At 55.7% G+C, this 22,412-nt stretch overlaps 3 protein-coding genes across 4 annotated transcripts in view; 1 reads left to right on the top strand and 2 right to left on the bottom strand.

Annotated features, from left to right (window-relative positions):
* The first annotated feature begins 1,501 nt into the window (after nucleotides 1-1,501).
* On the top strand, nucleotides 1,502-3,398 carry SDCBP2 (syndecan binding protein 2). 2 transcript variants are annotated; one of them, XM_062505207.1, is made up of 8 exons: nucleotides 1,502-1,555; nucleotides 1,677-1,752; nucleotides 1,985-2,088; nucleotides 2,226-2,387; nucleotides 2,628-2,803; nucleotides 2,871-3,042; nucleotides 3,169-3,260; nucleotides 3,344-3,398. In XM_062505207.1, the coding sequence occupies exons 1-8, from the start codon at nucleotides 1,502-1,504 to the stop codon at nucleotides 3,396-3,398; spliced, it is 891 nt and encodes a 296-aa protein (XP_062361191.1). The 2 variants fall into 2 exon arrangements, with proteins under 2 accessions (XP_062361191.1, XP_062361190.1); XM_062505206.1 differs by having other exon boundaries at nucleotides 1,677-1,757; nucleotides 1,954-2,088.
* A 1,728-nt stretch (nucleotides 3,399-5,126) lies between these two features.
* Nucleotides 5,127-16,875, bottom strand: SNPH (syntaphilin). Its single transcript, XM_062505201.1, has 6 exons — nucleotides 16,712-16,875; nucleotides 16,268-16,325; nucleotides 9,377-9,764; nucleotides 8,729-8,929; nucleotides 7,077-7,226; nucleotides 5,127-6,258 (listed from the first exon to the last, which is right to left on the bottom strand). Exons 3-6 carry the CDS (start codon nucleotides 9,679-9,681, stop codon nucleotides 5,127-5,129), a joined length of 1,788 nt encoding a protein of 595 aa, XP_062361185.1. The 5' UTR covers nucleotides 9,682-9,764; nucleotides 16,268-16,325; nucleotides 16,712-16,875.
* A 2,675-nt stretch (nucleotides 16,876-19,550) lies between these two features.
* Nucleotides 19,551-22,412, bottom strand: part of RAD21L1 (RAD21 cohesin complex component like 1) — a 9,993-nt gene continuing 7,131 nt past the window's right edge. Inside the window, exons 9-13 of the mRNA XM_062504958.1 lie at nucleotides 22,129-22,156; nucleotides 21,901-22,040; nucleotides 21,143-21,223; nucleotides 20,515-20,592; nucleotides 19,551-19,742 (exon numbers count right to left, since the gene is read on the bottom strand). Of these exons, the coding sequence (XP_062360942.1) occupies nucleotides 19,551-19,742; nucleotides 20,515-20,592; nucleotides 21,143-21,223; nucleotides 21,901-22,040; nucleotides 22,129-22,156 (519 nt within the window). The remainder of the gene's footprint in view (nucleotides 19,743-20,514; nucleotides 20,593-21,142; nucleotides 21,224-21,900; nucleotides 22,041-22,128; nucleotides 22,157-22,412) is intronic.

The following is a 22,412-nucleotide window of genomic DNA, read 5'->3' as shown; positions in this document are numbered from 1 at the left end:
CTGGCCTGGCACGCTGAAGCGGAGGCACAGGGAGCTGGGCTGTGCCTGGCTGCGGCTCCACAGTGGGACTGGCCCCATGCCAGGGAATTCTGGGCTGGTGCCACCAGGTCCAGGCCTGCCCAAGCACCCTCAGCACCCCCCTGCGCGACCCCTGGGGACACGGTAGCCCATAGCATCCTCAGTGCTGACAGCAGAATGTCACCACCAGCTGCTGGAGGGCTGATCCCCAGGTGACATGCGTATCCCATGGGGATGGCCCATGGCAGCAGGATGGCCCAGCCACCCCATGCTGAGCTCTGTGCTGGCTCAGTTTCTCCACCTGCAGCATGGGACTCCCACACCTGGCACGTGTCCCAGGTGATGGCTGGAAGGGTGTGAGACACGGGATCCCGGTCACAGCCGTGTCAGCCCCACGCGCCAGGGCAGTGAGGTGTCAGCAGGAGCCACCACCCACGCAGGGGATCACAGTGGGGAACCCCCTTCACTCCCCCCAGCAGGGCCTGTGGACCCCAGGAAGGACAACGGGGGCGGGGAGGGGGGGGAGGCAGTCGGGGGTGCCAAGCCATGTATTGGGGGTGGCAGGAGAAGTGATGGGGGGGGGGGGGGCACCATAGGGGGCTGCAGACCCAGCCCTGCTCCTTGCTCCCCAAACCTACAGAAAGCCATCCCTTTCCCCATCCCAATCCCTGTCCCATCCCTGCAGTGCCAGGGCTCTGTGCATTGTTGCCTTCCTCTTCCTCACCTGTGCCCTACCTGGCGGGGATGCAATCAACTGAGGCTGTCTGGCCCCTCCCTGGGCTGGGCCCAGCTATAAAATCCAGGGGCCAGGCAGAGGGTGTCACAAGGATCTGGGAGCTGTTGGCAGGTGAGTCCAGGGGTGCCAGGGTTGGACTTGGGGGGGTCTTGTCTGTTGGATGGTATTGCTAACCCTGGGATGCAGATGGCATTCTGCCAAATTCTGCCTGATTCCCACAGGACTCAGAGCTGGGTCTGGATTTGGCCCCTACACCATGAGTTTTGGATGGTGCTTTTTGGGACACAAAATGCCATAGAGTAGGTTTGGGGGGCATAGCTTTGGGCACAACGTGAGGTGAAGAGGGGGCTGATGGTGTGTATGAGGGCTGTTCCCATGGGACATCTCACTGCTGTGTCTGGGTAATGTTGGAATGGCCCCGCTGGCCAGCTGGACATGGGGAGCAGAGGGATCTGATTGGGGGCAAAGGGTCCTTCTCCATGGGATATCCCACTCCCCTATCTGGATGGTGTTGGGATGGCTCTGTGGGGCAGGTGAACATGGGGAGCAGGACCTGCCCAGCACACAGCCACCTATGTCCCAGCCACCAGGAAGTGGTGATGGTGGTGACCCTACTGACATATCCCTGAGTCACTCTGGAGACTCCAGGTGACAGCCCATCTCTGGTACACGGGCTGGAAGGGATGCTTGGAGAGAAGCAACCCAGTCCTTGAACTGCCCCATCCCTGTCCCCAGACAACAGCAGCGATGGCAACACTCTACCCCTCCCTGGAGGACATGAAGGGCCACCAGGTCCTGCAGGTCAGTGCCAGCTCAGCAGTGTTACAGGGTGTGAGCAGACCCCAATGGGTCCCTTTGGGGTCTCACCTCAGAGAGTCCCCAGGGTGGAAGGCACATCATTGAGTGCCCTGTCTCTTGGCAGGCACAAGCAGCAGCTGGGGTGAGGACCCCTGCCACCACAGTGGTCACAGAGAAGCCAAAGCTCACCTCGGGGACTGGTAAGGTGGGACATGATCAGCTCACCCTGTGCAGGGACTGTCTGGGTGGGCAATGATGCTCAGTGTGGGGGGAGTTCAGCTGAGACCCCCCTCAACTGAGTGCATGGGTTGGGGATGGGCTTTGGGGGTCGTTTTTTGCTGGCCTATAGTCCCAGAGGGCTCCTGGGATGGAGGGGCAGTGGCATGGGTTGGGGTTCCCAGGAGCTGAGACCACCCTTGGTATGTCCCTCAGAGCCACCTGTGCTGTACCCCAACCTAGCCGAGCTGGAGAACTACATGGGGCTGGCACTCTCCAGCGAGGAGATCCAGAAGAACCTGCACACGGAGGACAGCACCGTAGGTGTCTGGGCTGGCAGCTCCCTGCCCCACGTGGCTTCCCATGCCTCTGGTTCCTCTAGGAAAGGCATGCAGCATTCCCAAGGGCTGAGGTGCCCAGGGCCCTGTGTCCCCACTGAACCCCAACTTCCCTGCAGGCACTGACCCCCTCCGGGCCCTCCCCAGGCCAGCTGGTGGCACCCCTGAGCGGGAACAGCACGGGGCTGCGGCGGGCAGAGATCAAACCAGGTGTGCGGGAGATTCACCTGTGCAAGGACGAGAGGGGCAAGACAGGGCTGCAGCTGAAGAACGTCGACCAGGTGAGGGGCTGGGCATGTCATGGCACGGCACAGTGTGTCATGGCATGATGTGACATGGCATAAGCATGACAGTAGAGCACAGCGTGACATGGCAGCGTATCATGGCACAGCAACGTGTGGCATTAAATGTCACAGCGTGCCACAGCACAGCTGGGTGTAGATGGCATGGCACACCATGGTGCATGGCATGGCCACCAGTCCCTGTGCCAGCCCTGTGCCACCACTCCACTGTGTCCCTAGGGCATCTTCGTGCAGCTGGTGAAGGCCAACTCACCAGCAGCGCTGGTGGGGCTGCGCTTTGGGGACCAGGTGCTGCAGATCGACGGCAAGAACTGCGCAGGCTGGAGCAGTGACAAGGCACAGCGTGCACTGAAGAAAGCGAACCCTGAAAAAATCGTCATGGTGGTGCGGGACAGGTGAGTTGGTGGTGACACTGGTGTGCTGGCGGTGCCCATGGCAGCGCTGATGGTGTTCTCCCCACAGGCCTTTCCAGCGCACCGTGACCATGCACAAGGACAGCACCGGCCACATTGGCATTGTGGTGAAGAAGGGGAAGATTGTGTCGCTGGCCAAGGACAGCTCAGCTGCCCGCAACGGGCTCCTCACCCACCACTGCATCTGTGAGGTGAATGGCCAGAACGTCATTGGCATGAAGGTAGGGCCGTGCCCTGGTGGTGCAGGACTTGCTTGGGGGGTCCAGGATGTGGTCAGAGAATCCAGGAGGGAGGGGGATACTGAGCAAAGCAGGGCACCCCATGGACTCCCCTGTTCTCTCTCACAGGATAAGCAGCTCATGGAGGTGCTGGCAGGGGCTGGGAATGTGGTGACACTAACCATCATCCCCACTGTGATCTACGAGCACATGGTCAAACGGTGAGAATGTGGGGCTGCAAGGACCCCTCACCCCCACAGAGACCCCTGGCTTCCCCCCACTGATCTCCCTTTCCTCTGCTCAGGCTCTCATCAGGGCTGGTGAAGTCATCCATGGACCACTCCATCCCTGACCTGTGACACCATCACTGCTGTTCTGGGAACTGATGCTGGAAGCCCAGAGGGCCTGCTGAGGGGACCCCTCAGCACCTCCAAAGGAGCTATTTTAGCACAAAACCCCTTATCCCTTCACAGTCTGGTGGTTGCTGGGTGATTCTTCCTCTCCTCAGCAGGGATGGGGCAGATGTCCTGTAGCAGGGTCCCATTGTCCCGGAGTCCCTGCTTGGGCCACCCCCCTCAGGGCAGATGCCAAGGGCTGGCTCCAGCCAAAGCAGACACAGACCCAGCGACATTTATTACATCCACCACGGAGAGCGAGTACAGGACAGGGGAAACAAGAAGAGGGGGGTTACAGCTTGTTCAGTTCTGTATTTAAAAAATATATTATATAGATTTGTCTTTCAAATATAGTAGTTACATTTATTTCTTGGCAAAGCTTTGGATAGTCTAACAGACGTGTACACAGATCCACAAATACATTGCACGAGAGGCGAAAATCCCAGCTCCGCTTACATCTGCCCCAGCTGCCTGGACACTGCTGCTCCCCAAATCTTTCCCCCGGCACCTGGTGCTGTGCTGGTGGCAGAGCTGCCCTCCCCACTGCCCCCCAGCATGGGCAGAGCCGGCCGAAGGGGGATGCGGGAAAGTGTGGGGCACACAAGATGTGGCATGTGCCCCTCTGGGGACCACTGGACACCGGCGTGAGGAGCATCACCAGCTGCCAGGGCACCTGGCCAGTGGCACCCATGGGTGGGGGAGCAGGCTTGGGTTGGGGGGAAACACTGTTAGTTCAAGTCACGAAGAAACCACAGACATTCGTGGGGTGGGAGTGCGGCGTGCCTGGGGGAGCCCCAAGTCCCGCACCCCAACAGCCCCGCTGAGCAATCCTTGCTGTCTTTGTGTTTCAACAACAAAAAAAAGGCATTTTTCCGGAAGCCACCAGCAAAGAGGGGGTTTGAGTGGGCCGGGGCAGCAAAGGGCTTGGCTCTGCCTGCACGGCACTGCCTGCACCCCAGCAAAGGCATCCGAGCTCCAGCACACGGTGGCATCACTGGCATCACGGCCAACAAAATTGCAGGAGCCCCCGGTCCCGCTCCCCGACAGCCAGAGTCCCAACAGCCGGGCTTCAGTCTGTACCCAAAAAAAAAAGTGAATATAGTGCAAAGCAGAGGGAGGGAGAGCCCATGGCTTCCTCGGGGGGCTCTGTGCATGAGCGGCAGCCCAGTTCCATCCCAGTGTGGGGAGGCATCTCCTAGGGCATGGGGGGGGGGGGGCTGGCCCGAAGCGCTCCAGAGCTGATCCCTGCGTCTGGAGAGGAACCCCCCATGCCCCTGCCCACGGACAGACTGTGCACCTGGAGCAAGGAACTGCTGCATCCCCAGCGCTCCACGCTGCCAGCGGCTCCTTGCCATCACCCACCCCTGGCAGGGCTGGCCCCGGGAATAACCCGGCGACAAACGAAAAGCAAGTGCGATGGAGGGAGAGCCCCCCCGGCTGGTGCAGCCCCACAGCCCCCCGCAGCCAGAGGCACAGGCAAGGGTGTCCATCGGCGGGGGGTTACGCTGGGTGCCAACACCCCTCTTCCAACAAGGGTTCTTTCCCTCCTCCTGGACACAGGAGCTGGGGAGAGGGGCAGCACATCTCGATGCACCCACAGATCTCTCGGCCCCTTCCCACCCGCCAGTGCCAAGCCGGGACTTTACAATCAGCAGTCGGGTCCGTGGGGGCGGGTGGAGGGCGTCGGAGGGGTCAGGGCTGGGCAGTGCCTCCGGGGCTGGCGACGGGGCGACAGCCCATCCTGCGGATGGAGTGCAGGGCGACGGTGCAGCAGCCCCGCAGCAGAGAGCTGATATTGTAGATGGGCTGGCCCTGCCGCCGCTGCGAGCGGCACAGCCAGGCCACCGTGGGCACCGCCGGCACCACCACCGCCAGCAGATCCACGATGAAGTGGCGGCTCCAGTAGCTCTTGGAAGGGTTGGTCTCGCAGCCGGTCACCTCCGTCAGCTCCTCCTCCGCCACGCAGGCGATGGCCACCGAGGGGCTGGCGCTGGGGGGCTGCCGCACCGCCGGGTTGCAGGGGACACCCCCCTCGGCACTGGCAGCCGTCGTCGCGGCGTCGGGCTCGGCCACCATCAGGTCCGTGGTCCCGGTGGGGTTGGAGAGCTCGGGGACTGGCATCGTGTCTTCCATTTCAGAGACCCAGGCTGAGGTGGGGCTGCCCAAGCTGCAAGCCTGGGATTTCATCACCTTCTCTAGGATGGTGTCCAGGTCTGGCTGGCAGGGCACGAAGTCCGTCTGGATGGCCCGCTCCTGCATGCAGCTGGCCTGCACCCCTGCCTCCACGCTGCTCCGCAGTCCCAGCACCTTCTCGTAGGTGTTGCTGGGGGGCAGGCGGGTGCCGGGCTCACCCTCCACCTCCAGCGGGTCCGTGTGGCCCGGAGCATCCTCCATCCCCACGAAGCCGCTGTCGGCCCCCTCGTCCAGCGAGATGGTCTGCGAGCCCCCCACGTTGCGGTCCCCGGCTCCCTGGTCGCTCAGCTTGGTGTAGGTGGAGCTGCGGGTGAGGGATCGGGCCGGAGACCCCCCGGCCGACTCGCCGGCGCCCTCCTCCTTCAGCGCCCCGTTCTGTGCCACCTCCATGCTGTGCAGCAGCGTCTCCAGCTTCTTGTTCTGGATGTTGATGTCCACAAAATATTTCTGGAGGCCTTTGTCCTTCTCCAGTAGGTTGTTCTTCACTGTGTCGATGACCTGCTTCAGCTGCTTGATCTCTTTGCGAGCCTCTTTCAGCGCCAGCTGGGCCTCCACGCGGTGGCACTCCTCCTCGATCCAGTCCTCCTGCATCCGTGACAGCTGCGTCTTCAGGTCCTCGATCTCAGCATCCCTGCGGAGACGGGAGGGCAGCACCGCAGCACTGAGGGGGCTGCAGGGATTGCCCAGTCCTCGTGTGCCCAGCACTGGATTGCAACCAGATCACCCAGTAACACTCCCAGCTGGGAACAAGGGATGGATCCAGTGGCTTAGGGACCCTCAGGAGTGATGCTCAGGGAGCCTCAGGAGCCATGTTCAGGGACCCCCAGGAGTGACACTCAGGGCCTCCAAGGATGGATGCTTAGGGACTCTCAGGAGTGATACTTGGGGACTCTCAGGACTGATTCTTGAGGACCCTCAGGACTGATGCTCAGGGCCCCCGGGATCACTGTTCAAATCAATGGGAGCTCAGGGATCCCTGGAAGTGATGCTCAGCTTTCTCCCAGAGGGGCTGCAGTGCCTAGGTCTCTGGAGGGCTGTGTGGGGGTGGGCAGGTGCCCCGGGTGGGCACGTGGCAGCCAGCACAGCGGCAGGGCCATGCCTAAGCCTGAGAGGAGCAGATGGGGATTAGCCACCCTCTGACGCTGAAATTCAGCAAAAGCATGGCAGGGACTTAAATAGGGTGAGGGAAGAATGCAGCCACTGCAGGTGGGACATGGGGATCTTCAGTCCCTAGATCTGTGGCTCCCAGGTCAGACAGGCAGCAGTGCCAGATCCCACATGCTAGCAATGCTGTGGTACAGCTGTGACCTCAGTCCCTGGGCACAAGCACGAGGACAAGGTACCACACTGGGAACTGAGACACCCAGAAGGACCAGTTCCAGACAGGAGCTGCCACAGCGGGTGGCGATGGCTGGTGCTGGCACTCCTCCCATGGGTTCACACACTCACCTGTCCTGGAGACGCTCCTGTGTGTCCTTCAGGCGAGCCTTCAGGTGCCGGATGCACACCTCCTTCTGCTGCAGGGGGGTCAGGTACTGCTCTGGTGTCGGTGGCTTTATCCCATGGTTGTCACTGCAGAGGTTGTACTTGGACGAGCGCCTGCAGGGACACAGATGTCACCCACTGCCAGTGCCAGGGTCAGCACAGGCTGGACCCAGGGGTTCTAAGGCCTGCTCTCAGGGTGCTGCCCCATAATACACCCCAAAGGAGTACTGAGAGCAGGAGGGGCAGGTTGGGTGCCTGAGGGTGCTGTGACCTGGCAGGACAGACAGGGTAGATGTCTTGCGTGTTGTGCCTCTGGCAGAACAGACAGGGTGGGTGTCTTGAGTGCTGTGCCCTGGCAGGAAGGTGGCTGCAGCTCCTGGACACACCAGTGCTGCTGTCAGGTGCTGAGCCCTCTGTGGTGCTGGGCATGATCAGAACCGGGTGCCCAGAGCAACTTTACTGGAAACAACTGATGTGGGTGGAGACCCCAGGGTGGGATCAGCCCTGCCAGAGATTGGGGTACAAGATGGGGAATTGAAGGGTTTGGGATGGAGCAGGTCTTGAGATGGTGGCTGTCCTGCCCATGGGAGCAAGCCAGGGAATCCAGCATCTGCTGCGGGCTGGGACAGCAGCACACCTGGATCCTCCTTGTGCCACCACTGGCACAGGGGCAGATGAAGTGATACCTCTGACTCAAAGCCAGTGTGGAGAGCAGGGGCTGGCCAGGGACAGGGCTACATGGCCAAGCTGTAAGGCATATGGAGAGCTGAGAGCTGCACGAGTGGGTCTGGCGCGGTAGTGGGGGGACCAAACTCTGTGTGTATGGAAAGGAGGCATCCCAAAGCCCCTTGCATGGTGTCCATCAGCCCAGCAGCCTTTAGCCATGTCCAGAAGCATTGTGTTAGAAGCATCCATGCTTTGGAATGCCCCATGGCAGCAGGATGGCCACTGCCCCTGGCCGCAGCACGCACGGGACCTGCTCACTATGTTGCCCTTGGGCCCCTCAGATCCTCCCAGAATGATTCCACCTCTGAGAGATGGCAGGGGCAGGCGAGGAGCAGTGCTCCATGGGCTGCTGCGCCTGCAAGGCTGGGGCTGGTGCACATCCCACAGCTTGGTGCCAGCTGTTTGTTCCCCGAACACGGCTGGAGCTCCCTGCTGAGAAGCCAGGGGGCCACCAGCTTTTGCCAAACCTTTGCTGGGCAACACAAGGGGATGGAAGCGAAGCTCTTGCCCTCGTGCCTTTGGTCTGGAAGGATCCAGGTGCTCCTCAGGATGCAGGAGTGGCAGGAGGGAGCGTGCAGCGTGCAAGCCACAGCCACAGCAGGACGGAGGGAAGAGGACAGGGGATCCTTGGGTGGCAGGTGGGGGGACAGGGAGGGAGACAACACAACAACAGCAGCAGAAAGGTTTGGAGGAGGAGGGTAGTAAGGGTCTGTGGAGACACACCAGCAGCTCTGCCAGCTCCGGCTCCCCCAGCCACCAAGCGCACAGCCTCGCTCCAGTGGCCCCTGCGCTCCTGTCCCCGCTGGGCACCGGCACCGGCAGCACGGGGGGCTGCTCCCCCTGCCCGTGGGCACCCAGCAGCCGCTCTGGGGCCACGGGTGATGGGTTACCTTGGGGTGGGGCTGCTGTCGCTGCCCTTGCAGGAGCCAGAATTGCTGCTGCTGCTCAGCGAGGAGGTGCCGTAGGTGTCCCTCCCGGGGGGCGAGGGGCGCCTGGAGGCAGGGAGAAGAGGCTGTGTCTCAGGCCGAGTGGCTGAGGGCGCTGAAGACTTAAAGAAGGAGGCAAAGCCACTCCGTCCATAAACCCCGCGACTGCCAACCACCACACCGAGAACACACAAGACAAAAGGACAAAACAAACAGCAGGGATCAAAATTGCACGGACATGGCGACGGGCACAAAGGCAGGGCTGGGGGGGATGTCCACCCGCTCCCCTTTCCCTGGCGTGGTAGCCCATGGATGCTGGCACAGCATCCTTGCACCCTGAGGACCTTGGGAGCCCCTGGGATCCCCTCGTAAGCCCCTTGGGAGCCCCATAAGAGTCCCCTGAGAGCATGGTCCCAGCATAGCTCGAGCCACATCTACCAGAGCATCACCTAACGGGGGCAGCTCTGCCTCTTCTCCCTACCCATGCTGAGCCTGTACCTCCATAACAACAGTCCAGATCATGGAGACATTAGGAGGGGAATAAACACTTTTTTCCTCTTTTTCTCTCTTTGTCACTCAGCTCAAAAAGACATTTTCCAAGGGCTAACATACCTCCCAGTTTCATTGCCCCAACCCAGTGCTCTCCACCACTGCCTGCCTTCGCCTGGACGGACGGAGGGGTCGGTCCTGGCTGTGGCACAGACGGACAGAGGGACGGGGCGTGCAGCACTCGGGGAGCTGCATGCACGGACAGGGAAGTGCTGTGCAGCGGGCAGTGCCATGCAAACCCCTGAAAGCTGGGCTGGGGGCTCGTGCTGCAAAGTGGCAGCTGGTGGTGGAAGTGTGGGGATCGTGGGAATCGTCTCATCCCGGCTGCAGGCGCTGGTGTCCAGTCCCGAGGCCAGAGGTTGAAGCATATTCACCTTCGTGATCCTGTGGACGCGCGTCTGCTCCCCGGCACGGACATGGCCACGGTGCCACGGGTCCTGGGCACAGGGAACTGTGGGTGAAGGACACAGAGAGAGCAGGTGAAGGCAAGAAAATGGCCCTGATGAGATGGGGACCCTGTGGGATGAGCCCTGGCACCAGGGCATCAGTATAGTCCCCAGGGCCATCAGTAGAGGGACAGATGAGGACAGCATCCCCTGCACCTCTGGGCTGTGCTTCCCACTTGTCTCCCTTAGCCCAAAAATGCTGGAATGCTGCATGCCCGTGGTCCCACCCAGATCCTGTGGGCACAGGGCAAGGGTGTTCTTAATTTAAAAGGCAGACCAAAAGCAGAGCAGGTGCCTGCCCATGGTCTGGAGCCCCTTTCCCACCATGGGACAAGATTCCCATTCTCCCAGATCCCCATCCCTGCCTGGAAGCAGGGTAATGCCACAGGGACACAGAGTGCCTGCAGTGGTGGGATTACAGGGGCAGAGATGATAAAAGAGCTCTGACCCAGCCATGGAGCTCCCCGGGCATGCAGCTCTCCCTGCAGTGGGCTGGGTGCTTGCTTTTCCTTAATTAAGTTCAAATCCCCCATTCAGTAGTGAAATCAGGTGAGGAAGAACAGATCCCTGCATGATGAGGCAGCAGCTGCTAATCCCTAGGGAAACACAGAGCCCGCTTTCCTGTAAATAAATAGGCCAGATCCAGAGGCTTGCAGCACCTCGGGCGCACGCAGGACGCGAGGGAGTGAGGGAAGCATCTGCTCAGCACCCACATCCTGCCAAGCATCCCATGGCACCGCTGGGATCCCCACTGTGCTCCCAGACTGCCAGAGACCGACGGGCCGGGGGCAGCATGCCCCCCTCCCCCCAGGCCTATTTACAATGCCAGCATTTATCTCAGATTTTGGCAGAGCAGTGCAGGAGATGGGATCTGCCAACAGATAATCAATGGGTGACAGGAAACACTCCGTGCTGCTGGCCCTGCTCCAGGGGAGTGTGAGGAGTGGGACAACAGGAGAGGCAGAACAGGAAGGGGGACACATCCAGCCCAGCCCAGTGCAGCCTTCTGCAATTGCCACACCAGGTTATTTTTCTTCCACGATACCTCAAAGCCCACCCTGACCAGCCCAGGCCCCTCCTCCGCCCAGGATTTGCTGCTCCCTGATCCCCAAACCACAGCACCAAATATCCCAGAGCACTGGTTCTATGAAGACCCAAGTCCCAGCAGGCACAGTGTCCCATGACAGAGGGGTGCCAGCACTCCTGGGACACTGCAAGGAAGGATTTGGGGATCCTGCTGCTCCCACCTGGGACGGATTTGCCCAGAGATGACCTGGCCAGGGGAAGGCAGTGCTCTGTCCTTCTGGATCACTGCTCCCAAGTGGGCAGTGAGCTCTGCTACTGCAGCAGCATGAATCAGCATCCACCAAGAGCCATGCATGGCCTCACACTGGCAGGAGCATCCTCCAGGATTCTCCATCACCCTCCAGCACCACGCAGGGCTGCAGCACAGCCTGGATTCCAACAGCTTTGAGCAGGGATATAGGCAGATTTGAGAGGGTTGATTCCTCACACTCTCCTGTGCAGTCCAGTGGTATCTGGTATTATCCTAGGGGTGCCAAGCATCAGCTTAGCTGTACCTGGATCTTCCCCACTCTTGGCAAGGTCACCCTCATGCCACACTGCTCTGTGTAGGGGTCTCTCTGTGCCCCACTGACACCAGCAAGTGCCAGCACTGCAGATGGCACGTGTGTGTCCAGCACATGTCCCCTATCACACCCTAGGCACCTGCTGCCAGCATCCACAGCCTGGAATGGCTCTGTGGGGACACCTGGATTTGGCCTCTGGGAACCTCATTTCCTCCTCTTCCCCCCACTGCTGCAGACTTGCCTGGTGCCCACACCAAGGTTTGATGCCTCCCACAGTACCCAGGGTGCCTGGAATTTAATCAGTGGTAATAAACTGTCATTATCCCCAAAGGATCAATGCGTCACTTCAGTTTCCCCAGAACCTCACTGTGCCCACAGGACACGCAGGGTGGGCAGATTCAGCACCAAAGCTGAACACACACCTTCCCATGTGTCACATGGCTACTAAAGGCAGAGGAAATTATGAATCTGCACTTCAGAATTACCCCCATCACACATCCAGGATGCATAATTGCATCACCAATGGAGCCCCACCAGGAAAGCAAGGGGAAATCCAGGATCAACCCTGGTCTAGTGAGTGGCATCCCTGCCTGTAGCAAGGGGTTAAAATGACAGAATGGTTTGAGTTGGAAGAGACCTTGAAGACCATCTCATTCCAACCCTCTGCCATGGTCAGGGACACCTTCCACTAGCCCAGGTTGCTTAAAGCCCTGTCCAACCTGGCCTTGAACATTTCCAAGGATGAGGCATCCACAGCTCCTCTGGGCCTGTGCCAGGGCCTTACCACCCTCACAGGGAAGAATTTTTTCCAAATATCCCATCTAACCCTGCCCTCTGCCAGTGGGAAGGGATTCCCCCTTGTCTTGCCACTCCATGCCCTTGTCCAAAGCCTGTCTCCAGCTCTCTTGGAACCCCTTTAGGCACTAGAAGAGGCTTTTAAGGTTTCATCAGAGCCTTCTCTTCTCTACCAGCTCTCTCACCCATCTCCACAGCAGAGGTGGTCAGGTCAATTCATGGACCAAGGCAAAGGTGACTTGGGGACACTTGCTTGTCTCCATACTTGGGGACCAGTTGGACCCTGCTCAGCACAACACCTCTGTGTCTGCCCTTACTACCTGGGAATGCCAGCATCAGCCAGAATCCGGCACTCCAATTTACACCAAATCCAAAGATTGTCCTGCAAACCACCTGCATGTGGTCCAGCACCCTACAAATCCCCCTGAAATGAGGGCTGAGCAGGGTGGATAATGCCCATTGCAAAGACCAATGTGTTGCTGGTGCTGCCAACAGGAAAACTCCCTGTGAGTCTCCCAGTACACATGGAACAGAAAGGCAGAGCTTTTACAAACAACAGCACAAACCAGGGCTTGTTCCATGCAGTACAATTAGCCTGGGGAATTCCTGATAAACAAAAGCAATGGGCCTTGATAAGGAAACAGTTGGAGCTACAGCATGAAAAAAATCAGATCTCCCACAGAGGGCTGGGATGCAGAATCAGCACAAGTCCCCCACACTGCCACTCTCCCAGGGGGTGACACCATGGGGCTCACCTCCTGGTGGGTCCCCAGTTCCTGCTGACCTACTGATCACACCATGCCAGTGATGGATGGCAGAGCAGTGACAGAGTGGGTGCTCAGCCTGGTGCCCCAGAGGAAGATTTCTCCAGGGTCAGCTGGATCCCTGCCCCACAGAGATTCTTCTTCACCTCAAATCCTGCCACTTCCTCACTCCTTGTTGGATCCTCTGGCTGTGCCAGTGATGGACAAACCAGGCTGGGCAGGTATGGCCCTTCCTAGATGCTTCTCGCATGGGAAACAGGGACACAGGAGCCCTGGAGAGACCCCATCACTAGCTCAGTGAAGCCTCTGATGGTTCCTCAGCTTGTTCCTCTGAGGGTTTCATGGCTGCAGGCTCAAGAGTTTGCTCCCATCAGCTTCCAAAGCTCAGCTTCTGTGGGATTCAGAGGGATCCAGCTGCTGCCAGCTCACCCCATCCCCAAGGGGAACATGAGAGGAGATGTGAGAGCCTGCAGCTCACTGCCAGTGTCAACCCTCAGCACAGCACTGCTGTTCCAGCAGCCACCACATTTCCCTGGATTTCTCGCTCACTGCTTCCTTTGTCAAGGCTCCCATCATCCTGCCTGCTGCCGGTTCCTGTGTTTTCCTTGGCACATCCTGTGTGAAGAATCTTTCGCAATGGTGGCACTGAGCCCAAGCGTCTGAGAGCAGCTTCACCCACTGCAGAGACCTGGGAGAGGAACCGTGGTGTCCCCATGGGTCCCCTGGGAGATCTTCAGCCTCCCAGGATGAATAAGATTAAAAGCAGAGGGAACACAGAGAGGAAAACCACAGCTCTGTTTTTCCAGGGGCCAAAAAGAGCTCCCAAGGACCTACCCTGCCTTCCTGACACCAGCTCTGCTTTTCTACACACTAAAAATAAGTAAAGTGCTGGATTTGGCCAACAACCAGCAGCTGATGTGGGGCAGAGCCCTTATTCCTGGACAGTGGCAAGGCCAGGGCTACTTGCACTGGAAAAGGGACTGGGATACAGCTGGGTCACAGTGGGAAGGAGCAGGATCCAGCAGCCAGGGCTGGCAGAAGTCCTTGTGCAGGAAGGGTCAACACTGGAGCCACCACCTGAAGAGCTTGGGGCAAACATCCATGACTGTGTCCACTCCTCCTCCTGCCATGGGGGATTTTTGGGATACAGGGATTGCTTTGCTTTTTCTCCAAGAAGATTCCAAGAATGTGGCAACATCTCCAGAGGCTGGGAGCCTCTGCTCTGGTATAGACGGGTTCATCCCAAAGCTTCACCTGGGTCCCAGGCAGAAGGAGATCATGGAATCACAGACCCATTTAGGTAGGAAAATACCTTTAATAACTTCAAATCCAACTGCTAACCCAGCACTGCCAAAGCCACCGCTAAATCCAGCTCAGGGCACAGCTAAGTGCTCAGGGCACAAGCAGAGACAAACCCCATGGCGTGTTTATGCAACACCACCAGAAAAATCAATGTTGCTAAGAGTGGTTGTATCCCATTCCAAAAGGCAGGAGCATCTCCTTTTATTCTCCTGTTTGTTATAAAATGCTGAGTTGACACCCAGAGATTACAGGAAAACAGACACCATTTGGAAAGCTCGGGTTATGCAGCTCATCACTTTTCCAGCTGACCTGGCTGCAACTCCAAATGGAGAGGTGGCAATTCCCAGCCCTCATTAGCTAAAAATAAGGTGCTTGACCAGAGGGCAAAGGCTGGGTTCTCACTGGGGATTCTGGAGCCAAAGGGAAATGGGAAAAGTGCTCCATGACAAGAGCTGTAGCAACATGAGAACAAGACTGGGACACCCAGGACACAGACCCCCGTGGTCTCACCCCAGGCCAGGAAGGTCAGCAGGATGGGATGGAGGTAACACCCCACTGCACAGCCCATCCTGCAGAGGTGCTCTGGCAGGAGCTGAGCTGAGCTGTATGAAGCAGAACAGCCCACTCCTTTGAGATACAAAGGCAAAAACCTGGAAGACAAACCTAGCTTCCAGTGCAAGAGCTCCTCCTCCCTTCGGTGCCTCGGTGAGGTGGAAGGTCTCCCCTAACCACCACCCACCTTGAGCAAGGGCTGGGAATGATGGCGGCGCCAAGGGATTAGCTCTGGTGTCCACACCGCTGGAATGGCCTACTTTAACCACACAGCACATCTCCTGCCTCAGCCTGCTGCAGCACTCCCGAGATGGTGGCACAGGCACTGCCCCTCTGACCCCCATCCTGGGACCCGTGGACACCAGGATTTGAATCTTCTGGCACAAGGTCATTGCACAACGTGCCTGTTGCCCAGAGAGGGCGGGAATACGGGGATTTTATAAGCAGAACAGGCACCCAGCAGTGGGTTCTGGGTGACAGCCACAGCGCTGACCTTGTGGGGAGGAGAGAACAGAGCACCCGGCTCATCAACCCACTCTGGTGCTCCTGTGTCCCTCTGAAGATGTAGCATGAAGCCATTAAATAATAAACGTCAACTGCAGAGCAGCTCCAGCTCCTGCAATGCCACATGGTGCCAGAGACACTTTGGGATGCTGCACAAGCAGATGTGGGGCTGGTGCTTGAAGGGAGAGTGTGGTGCAAGTGATGTTGGTTTGGGGCTTGCAGGGAGGGTTTGGGGTGTGCAGGGAGGGTTTGGTGCATGTGATGTGGGTCTGATCCATGTGACATGGGATTGGTGGATGCAGCGAGGGTCTGGTGCATGAGATGTGGGTCTGGAGGGTGCAGTGAGGGTCTGGTGCATGTGACAAAGGTCTGGTGCATGAGATATGGGTCTGGTGCATGTGATGTAGGACTGGGGCACGCAGGGAGGATCTGGTGCATGAGATGTGAGTCTGAGGTGTGCAAGAAGGGTCTGGTGCATGTGAAGTGGGTCAGGTGCATGAGATGTGGGTCTGGCGAATGTAGTGCAGGTCTGGTGAGTGCAATGAGTGGCTGATGCTGCTGCGTGGGTCTAGTACACCTCCCATGGGTCCGGGGCTGTGAAGCAGGACCGGTGGGTGTGGTGGGGGTCCAGGTGGGTTTGCAGTGTGGGTCAGGGTACATAAGATACAGGTCTGATAAGTCAGACATGGGGCCAGTGCGTGCCAGGGGGGTCCAGCGCATGCCGTGGGCTCTGGTACAGCAGTACGGGTCTGATGTGTGCCGCGGGGGTCTGGCACACGCAATGCGGGTGCGCTGCGGGCCCGATGCGCGACCCGCCCCGAGCGCCCCGTGCCCCGGTAAGCCCCCCCCGCTGCCGCCCTCCTCCCGATGCGGAGCGGCGCTGGCAGACCCGGCTGCGCCCCCCGCCTCCCCCCACCCCGAATCCGCAGCCAGAAAGGGATGAGTCACGGCGGCCGCGGGGTCTCGCACCGCGCCCCCCGCACCGCGCCCCGCACCGCTCACCTGCGCGGGGCCCCGCCGATGTCGGGGGCGGCAGCGCCGGGGTGGGGGGCTCAGCGACCTGCCGGGGAAGGGAGAAAGCGGACGGTGAGCGGCGGCGGCGCGGGGCCCCATGGGGTGCCCGGTACGCCCCCCGCCCCACCCCGCACCCCGCGACCTTCCCCGCCTTCATCACCTGCGCCGGCCTCCATGGGTGCGGCGGGGCAGCCGGGAGCGCTGGAGGGATGAGGGAGGGAGGGAGGGAGGGAGGGATGGATGGAGAAGGAAGGGAGGGAGGGAGGGAGGGAGAGAGGGAGGGATGAGCGGTGCAGCTGCGTAATTTGCTCCCTCCTCTGCGATCTTAAAGCGGCGGCGCCGCGGGTGCCTCCCCCCCCGTCCCCCCCCCCCCCCCGCCGGGTTTCCCCCTGTTTCTATGGTAACTCCTCTCTGCTGGAGCGGCAGAGCCACCTCAAAAGAAGAAACCAGCCGGGTTTTGGGGTCCCTCCCTGTCTGCGAAGCCCCGCGGGTCGGGTGTGCCCTCCTACCGGTGGCCCTGGGCTGTGCCCTCCTACCGGTGGCCCTGGGCTCCTCGCCCCGCGTAACCCCGGAGGAGGAGGAGGAGGAGGAGGAGGAGGAAGGGGAAGGGGGAGCCAGGGCCGCTCCGCGCTGCGGCCACTCGGCCCTTGGAGTCCCCGCAACATCGTAGTTTTCCTTTTAAGCAGTTCAGCTCAGAGGAGATCCCTGCCTCTAATTAGTGACGCAGTTTCATAAAGTAAAGACATTAAATAACCGAAATTCTGTGCCCCATTTCAATCCCTCCGGCTCAGCCCTAATCGCCGGGGCTGGGGTGGAGAAGCAGCATCAGCCACCCCGAGCTGCTGTCTCCCGGGTTGTGACCGGCGTCCGGGAGGTTTGGGAGATGAAGCTGAAGGCTGACACGGCACGTCCCGTTCTCCACCACAGCCCGGTTACTCATGGCACTTCCCACACGCTTCCTGCTATAACTGTCAAGATCAACCTTCCCAAATTATTTGCTGAGGAAATGTCTCGGGAGCCCCCGCACCGCATCCCGCAGCCTGTGCGGGGAGCAGCAGGGCAGCAGCTCCTGGGGTGCTCCGTGTCCGCGGCCAGGAGTGCTCAAGGTCGGCCGCGGACACCCCCGTGGGGACCAGGAGCGTGAGAGATGCGCATGTGCCTGTGTTACAAACATCCACAGAACATCCAGCGTGTGTGGATCCACACACGGATTCATGGAGGGAAATGTTAATGTGGGAAATAGTCACGGGCAGAGTAGGACCTGTGCCCAGTTTGGGTCTGGACCCGAGCCCCATTGTGCTTCCCAGACATTCCCAGCTCCCTTTGTCACGCCCCCATGGTTATTCCAGAGTTTTGACAAACCTGTTTGGTAAATGCATGTCAGTCTTTCCTGCAGCACTATTTCCTGCATGATTTGTACCTCATTTATCCTGACATACAGACTGTTTTCAGTGTATATATATCATGCCTCCCATTTATTCCCTGCCCGCCTCCAGCTGCCTTTTGTTTCCCTCTTTCTCGGTGAATCCAATGCACAGCCTCTCTCCTTGAAAGGAAAATTAATGAGTTATCACATCTGCTGCCACTGGAGCAGCTCTGACCATGTAGCACAGGCAATAGCTCTGCTGTGAGATGCAGAGTCATTCCTGATGGCTTTTGGGAAAGAAAAATGGTTTCTCCTTCCCTCTGCAGTGCTTGGTCTCCCAGGATACTCTGACCTGAAGCGTGTGAGCACCTCTCCAGGGAGACTGGGCCAGCTGCAGGGAGAGAGGGAGAGGTTTTCACCAAATCCAAACCCTTTTCCCAGGTCAGCACCTGGCTTTGGAAGTGCCAGGCCTGCCATAAGGAAAAGATGAGGGGCCCTTGGTTCCAGTCTTAGCCTGAGTCATGCTCCTGTTCCCATCCAAAAATAGCAATTCTTTTGCAGAAAATGGAGAGGTTTTGAGAATACAGGGATGCTTTTCCCTTCATTACACCCTGAAAAGGAATCCTTCAGAGAACAGCAGCAAAGGCCCGTTACTTATTTAATCAAATATTCCTGTTCAGAAAGGACACTCAACCCCACAGCCAGTGGCTACGCCATACCATCACCCTGCCCCACGCTGGGGCTTCACCTCTTTTAAAGCCTTTTTGCTCCCTTAAACTGACCCTCACAACCACATCCCCCAAAATCCCGTGCAGCAGGAACCACACATTAGTGGGCCAAGAGAAACAGGGGTGTCACTGAGGTGAGTGAACACCTGGAAGTCAGGTGACAGTATCATCCATCCTTTCCCACTTTAAGTAAAATCACCCAGTCCCTGACTCCAAAATGAACCCATAGGATTTAATCCTTCAGAAAAAACAGCAACAAGCAAAGGAAACATCTTCTGATTTTTATTGATTCCACATGAAGGAACAGTGATGTCCCCACAGCACCAAAGCACCTGAATGGGGCACACAACCACCCCTCCTCCAAGTGGGAGGCAGCTGGAAACCAAGAGCTTCCGAAAATGACAGTAAAGGGGATAAAATTTATCCTAAATTAGATTAAAATGCAAGAACTAATAATATTTCAGTTAACAACAATTTTAAATAGGGCTACTTATGAATAAAAGTGTTAGTAAGTTAAAAAGCTCTGTGAAATCTGAAAATGCAGGATTTCTAGGAAGTAGGATTTCTTGCTGCAGCTTTTGGACTTTTCTAGGGCCAGTGTAACCTCTGTCTGCCTGAGCACACGGAATCAACACTGGAGACAGTACCCTGCTAGATCTTAAAATATGAAATATTGAACATTCTTTGACGGGAACAGTTTTAAATAGTCTAATTTTTTTTTTTTTTTTTTTGCTACAGAGAGTAAACAGGTAACTCTTACTGATGATATTAGAGAATTAGTGGACATAAGCCTTGTAAAAAATAATTTAAGCTCCAAAGGCAGTCTCTGAGAAAGATTTTGAAGGACTCTTATAAAAACCCTTCAAGGACTTCTATAAAATTCCTTTGAGGACTTTTATAAAATCCTTCACAATGTAAATCTCTTATGTAGAATATGTATTTTAGTGGTGTTTTATTAACATATTGTGTAACTATCATGTAACTCATCATGTAACTATAAATATTAGTAATAAGCCCTGTAGTGATCATCTGTGTCAGGACCCCTGCACAAGCCATTACTGGGTGGTGTAAAGGACAGGGAGCTCTGCTCATCTGCCACAGTTTGACAGGACATTCCATCCTTTTTCCAGGAAAACTATTTGCAGGAAAATGGAACCTAAGCTGTATTTTGATCAGATTATCTGATCTTGTCAAACATGGGCCCAGCAGTGGCTGTGAGGTCAGCAAAGGGCTCATGCTGCTGCAGCTCAAGGACCTGCTGCTTCTTCAGCATCAGAAAGATGTAAAACGTGGCTGCAACTTCTTTCCGGCTGTTTCTCCGGCAGAGCTCCCGAAAACTGAAGGAACACACACCCGATCTCTTCAGCTGCTGCACGAGGGAAATGAGAAATCAGACAGGTCAGCTTCTCCACCAGTAAAACTGGAGCCCATGGAGTCCAAACAGAGGGCACTGCAGAGAGGAAATACCTCTGCCTGAATGCCTCAAATAGTCTTCATACAATCATGGAAGCACACACTGGTTTGGGCTGGAAGGGACCCAAAGACCAACTCATTCTCCCACCCTGGATTCCTTCAACTAGGTAAGGCTGTTCCCGGCCCCATCCAACCTGGCCTTGAACACTTCCAGGCATGGGAAGTCCACAACCTCTCTGGCTATCTTCATCTGTGTTTATAGAAGTGGCTTTTAACATTTATGCCATAATAGTGCTGGTACTTATGTGTGTTACTAAAATCTACAATTTCACCGAATTCCATTACACCAGAAGTGCTTCCATCATGCTTTGTGATTGATAATAAATATCCTTGAGCAATTCTTTGGTTTCAGAGTTATCTCTTGTTTTTTAAAAACTGTACTCAGGTGTAAATATTTACGTATTATTTGCACAGAACCTTTGAAATATGTTTAGAAGAAAGACCATTCAGAAAATTCTAGTAATTCCAGCAGCTGTAGAAAGGAGCACCACACATCAAGCACCCAGAATCCTGATTCTCCATAGAAATTCCAAAAAAAGCACATGCTGCAAGTGAGATGCAGAGACACAATGGACAGTAGAAGGAAGAGCAGAAGAACCTTTCTAACATGGTCCAGCTGAAATCAACACCAGCTTTTGGTATCTAATAACAAAATCCAGCACTGGTACCTGTAAAGATTTTTGCAACCGAAGAGTTCTTTTGCCCCATCTTATTTCTTCACTGTCTTTCCTGGTCCTTGTTTGTTCCTTGAGAGGAAGTAAACAGAAGGTTAGTCAGGGTGTGTAAGAAGTCACACACTGTGAGAAAAAGGACAGGAATTCTAGCCTGACTGAAAATTCAGATGGAGTTCAGCATCTGGATGACCAAACTAAGGGAATCTGGAGCTTCTGACACCTCTGTGCTCACACAAGGTTGTGTGAAACAAAGGAAAAAATGTGACCTGTGTGCTTTGTCCTACAGAAACAGCTCAGGTGCAATAGGCCATGGACATGGTCCCAGTGATGCAGCTCTACAGCCAGGTACAGCTCTGTGGGACTGGTATTCTGACAGGATTTGTACTGGCCAAGGGTTTAAAGAGACGTTCAAATATCTGGCTTGGGATTTTGGACTTAACCTCTGAAATCTGCAGCCGACTGCCCTGGTTTCAGAGTACCTGAGCATCCTCAGAGCCAGCAAGGTTGAAATTATTTCCTTCTCACAGGAAGCAAAACTCCCTGTAAGTTCATGATTTTTTTTTTTTTTTTAAACAGGGCTCTCTTCTGAAATAAGCCAAGGCCATCAGCTTAGGACACACACCTTTGGCACCTCCACCTGCTGTGCTTCAGCTTCCTGGCCCAGGGAATTTTTTGAGCTCTCAGAAAAAGCTGCTCCATCCTCCTGTGAGAACAAAAAAAAAAAAAAAAAACAATCATTAGGCCTGACCATTTATGCACACAGTGCAAGTCTCATTACACAGTTCTGCTCAAAAAATTCATTGTAATGAAGTTTTTCAAAATGAGTTAATAGCTGCTATTTCTCCCATGTCTTTCCTGATACAGGGAAGGACCTTGCTGTAGGATTTATCCTACAGATGAATCTCAACCTATGGGCAGAGTTTAGGCATGGAACACATGGTTTCTGCTGCCATTAGCTCAAATTTCATCACTGTTCAACATTAATGAGCCTCATATTCTCTAAAGAATGTCCTTTAGCATAAGTGAAGATGAAAGAGATATTGCTTAAGTATTTCCTCAATATTTCCTCTATATGAGACACAAAATATAAGTTTAATCCTCTATATAGATTATATTTGTCTCTTCAGTACAATATTTAATATTTAATATTAAGCTTTCATTTATACTTAGTGATTAAACTGTAATCTATGCTGATAAATAAACATTTTAATTAATCATTCATTGTGGGAGTTTATCAATTTATAATTAAACTTCCATCACACAAGCTACTTGTTTCTTGACTGGTTTTAGCATCTTTCCAAACATTAGTAATTCTTTAATATGTTTTAAATTGAACAAATAGACACACTTAGGTCTCTAAAACTGAGGAAAACTGCTCACTATAATTTCACCACAGTTCTCATTGGTTTCATTTATGTCATTTTGTGATGTCAACATAAAGGAATCATTTCCAATTTTTCTCTCAGTCTCGGAATGAGCTGGCTCCTGCAGGTAACTTGGCTCTTCTACTGGCAGCAGCTCTGTATTAACAGAAAACCAAGGTTGAAGAGGCAATTACTGTGAATCACTGTCCTTAAAAAAATCTCACCAAAAACAAAAAAATCACACCCAAGTTCAGAGTCTTTGAGAGGAAGAGCTAGAATAAGCAAATAATGAAGAAACATCATTCCCAACAGGAGCATGGAAGAAGAACCTTCCAAGGCAGGTTTGCCTTTTCTGAAAGTTGACCCTTATAGACTCAGGAGGTGGGTTTGTTAATTAATTTTTGAGGCTGGTTAGGTTCCCAGCAGAGCAAAGGAGTGCAAATGGATACATCCTTCTCAGAAGATCTAAAATGGAACATTTCTTCTTGCCTGATATTAAACAAACACATCTTCCAGATACAAGTCGAA

The sequence above is a fragment of the Cinclus cinclus genome, chromosome 18, assembly GCF_963662255.1.
Source record: "Cinclus cinclus chromosome 18, bCinCin1.1, whole genome shotgun sequence".
Lineage (NCBI taxonomy): Eukaryota > Metazoa > Chordata > Aves > Passeriformes > Cinclidae > Cinclus > Cinclus cinclus.
The sequence above is the reverse complement of the archived record's forward strand: the minus strand, read 5'-3'. Positions and strand labels throughout refer to the sequence as shown.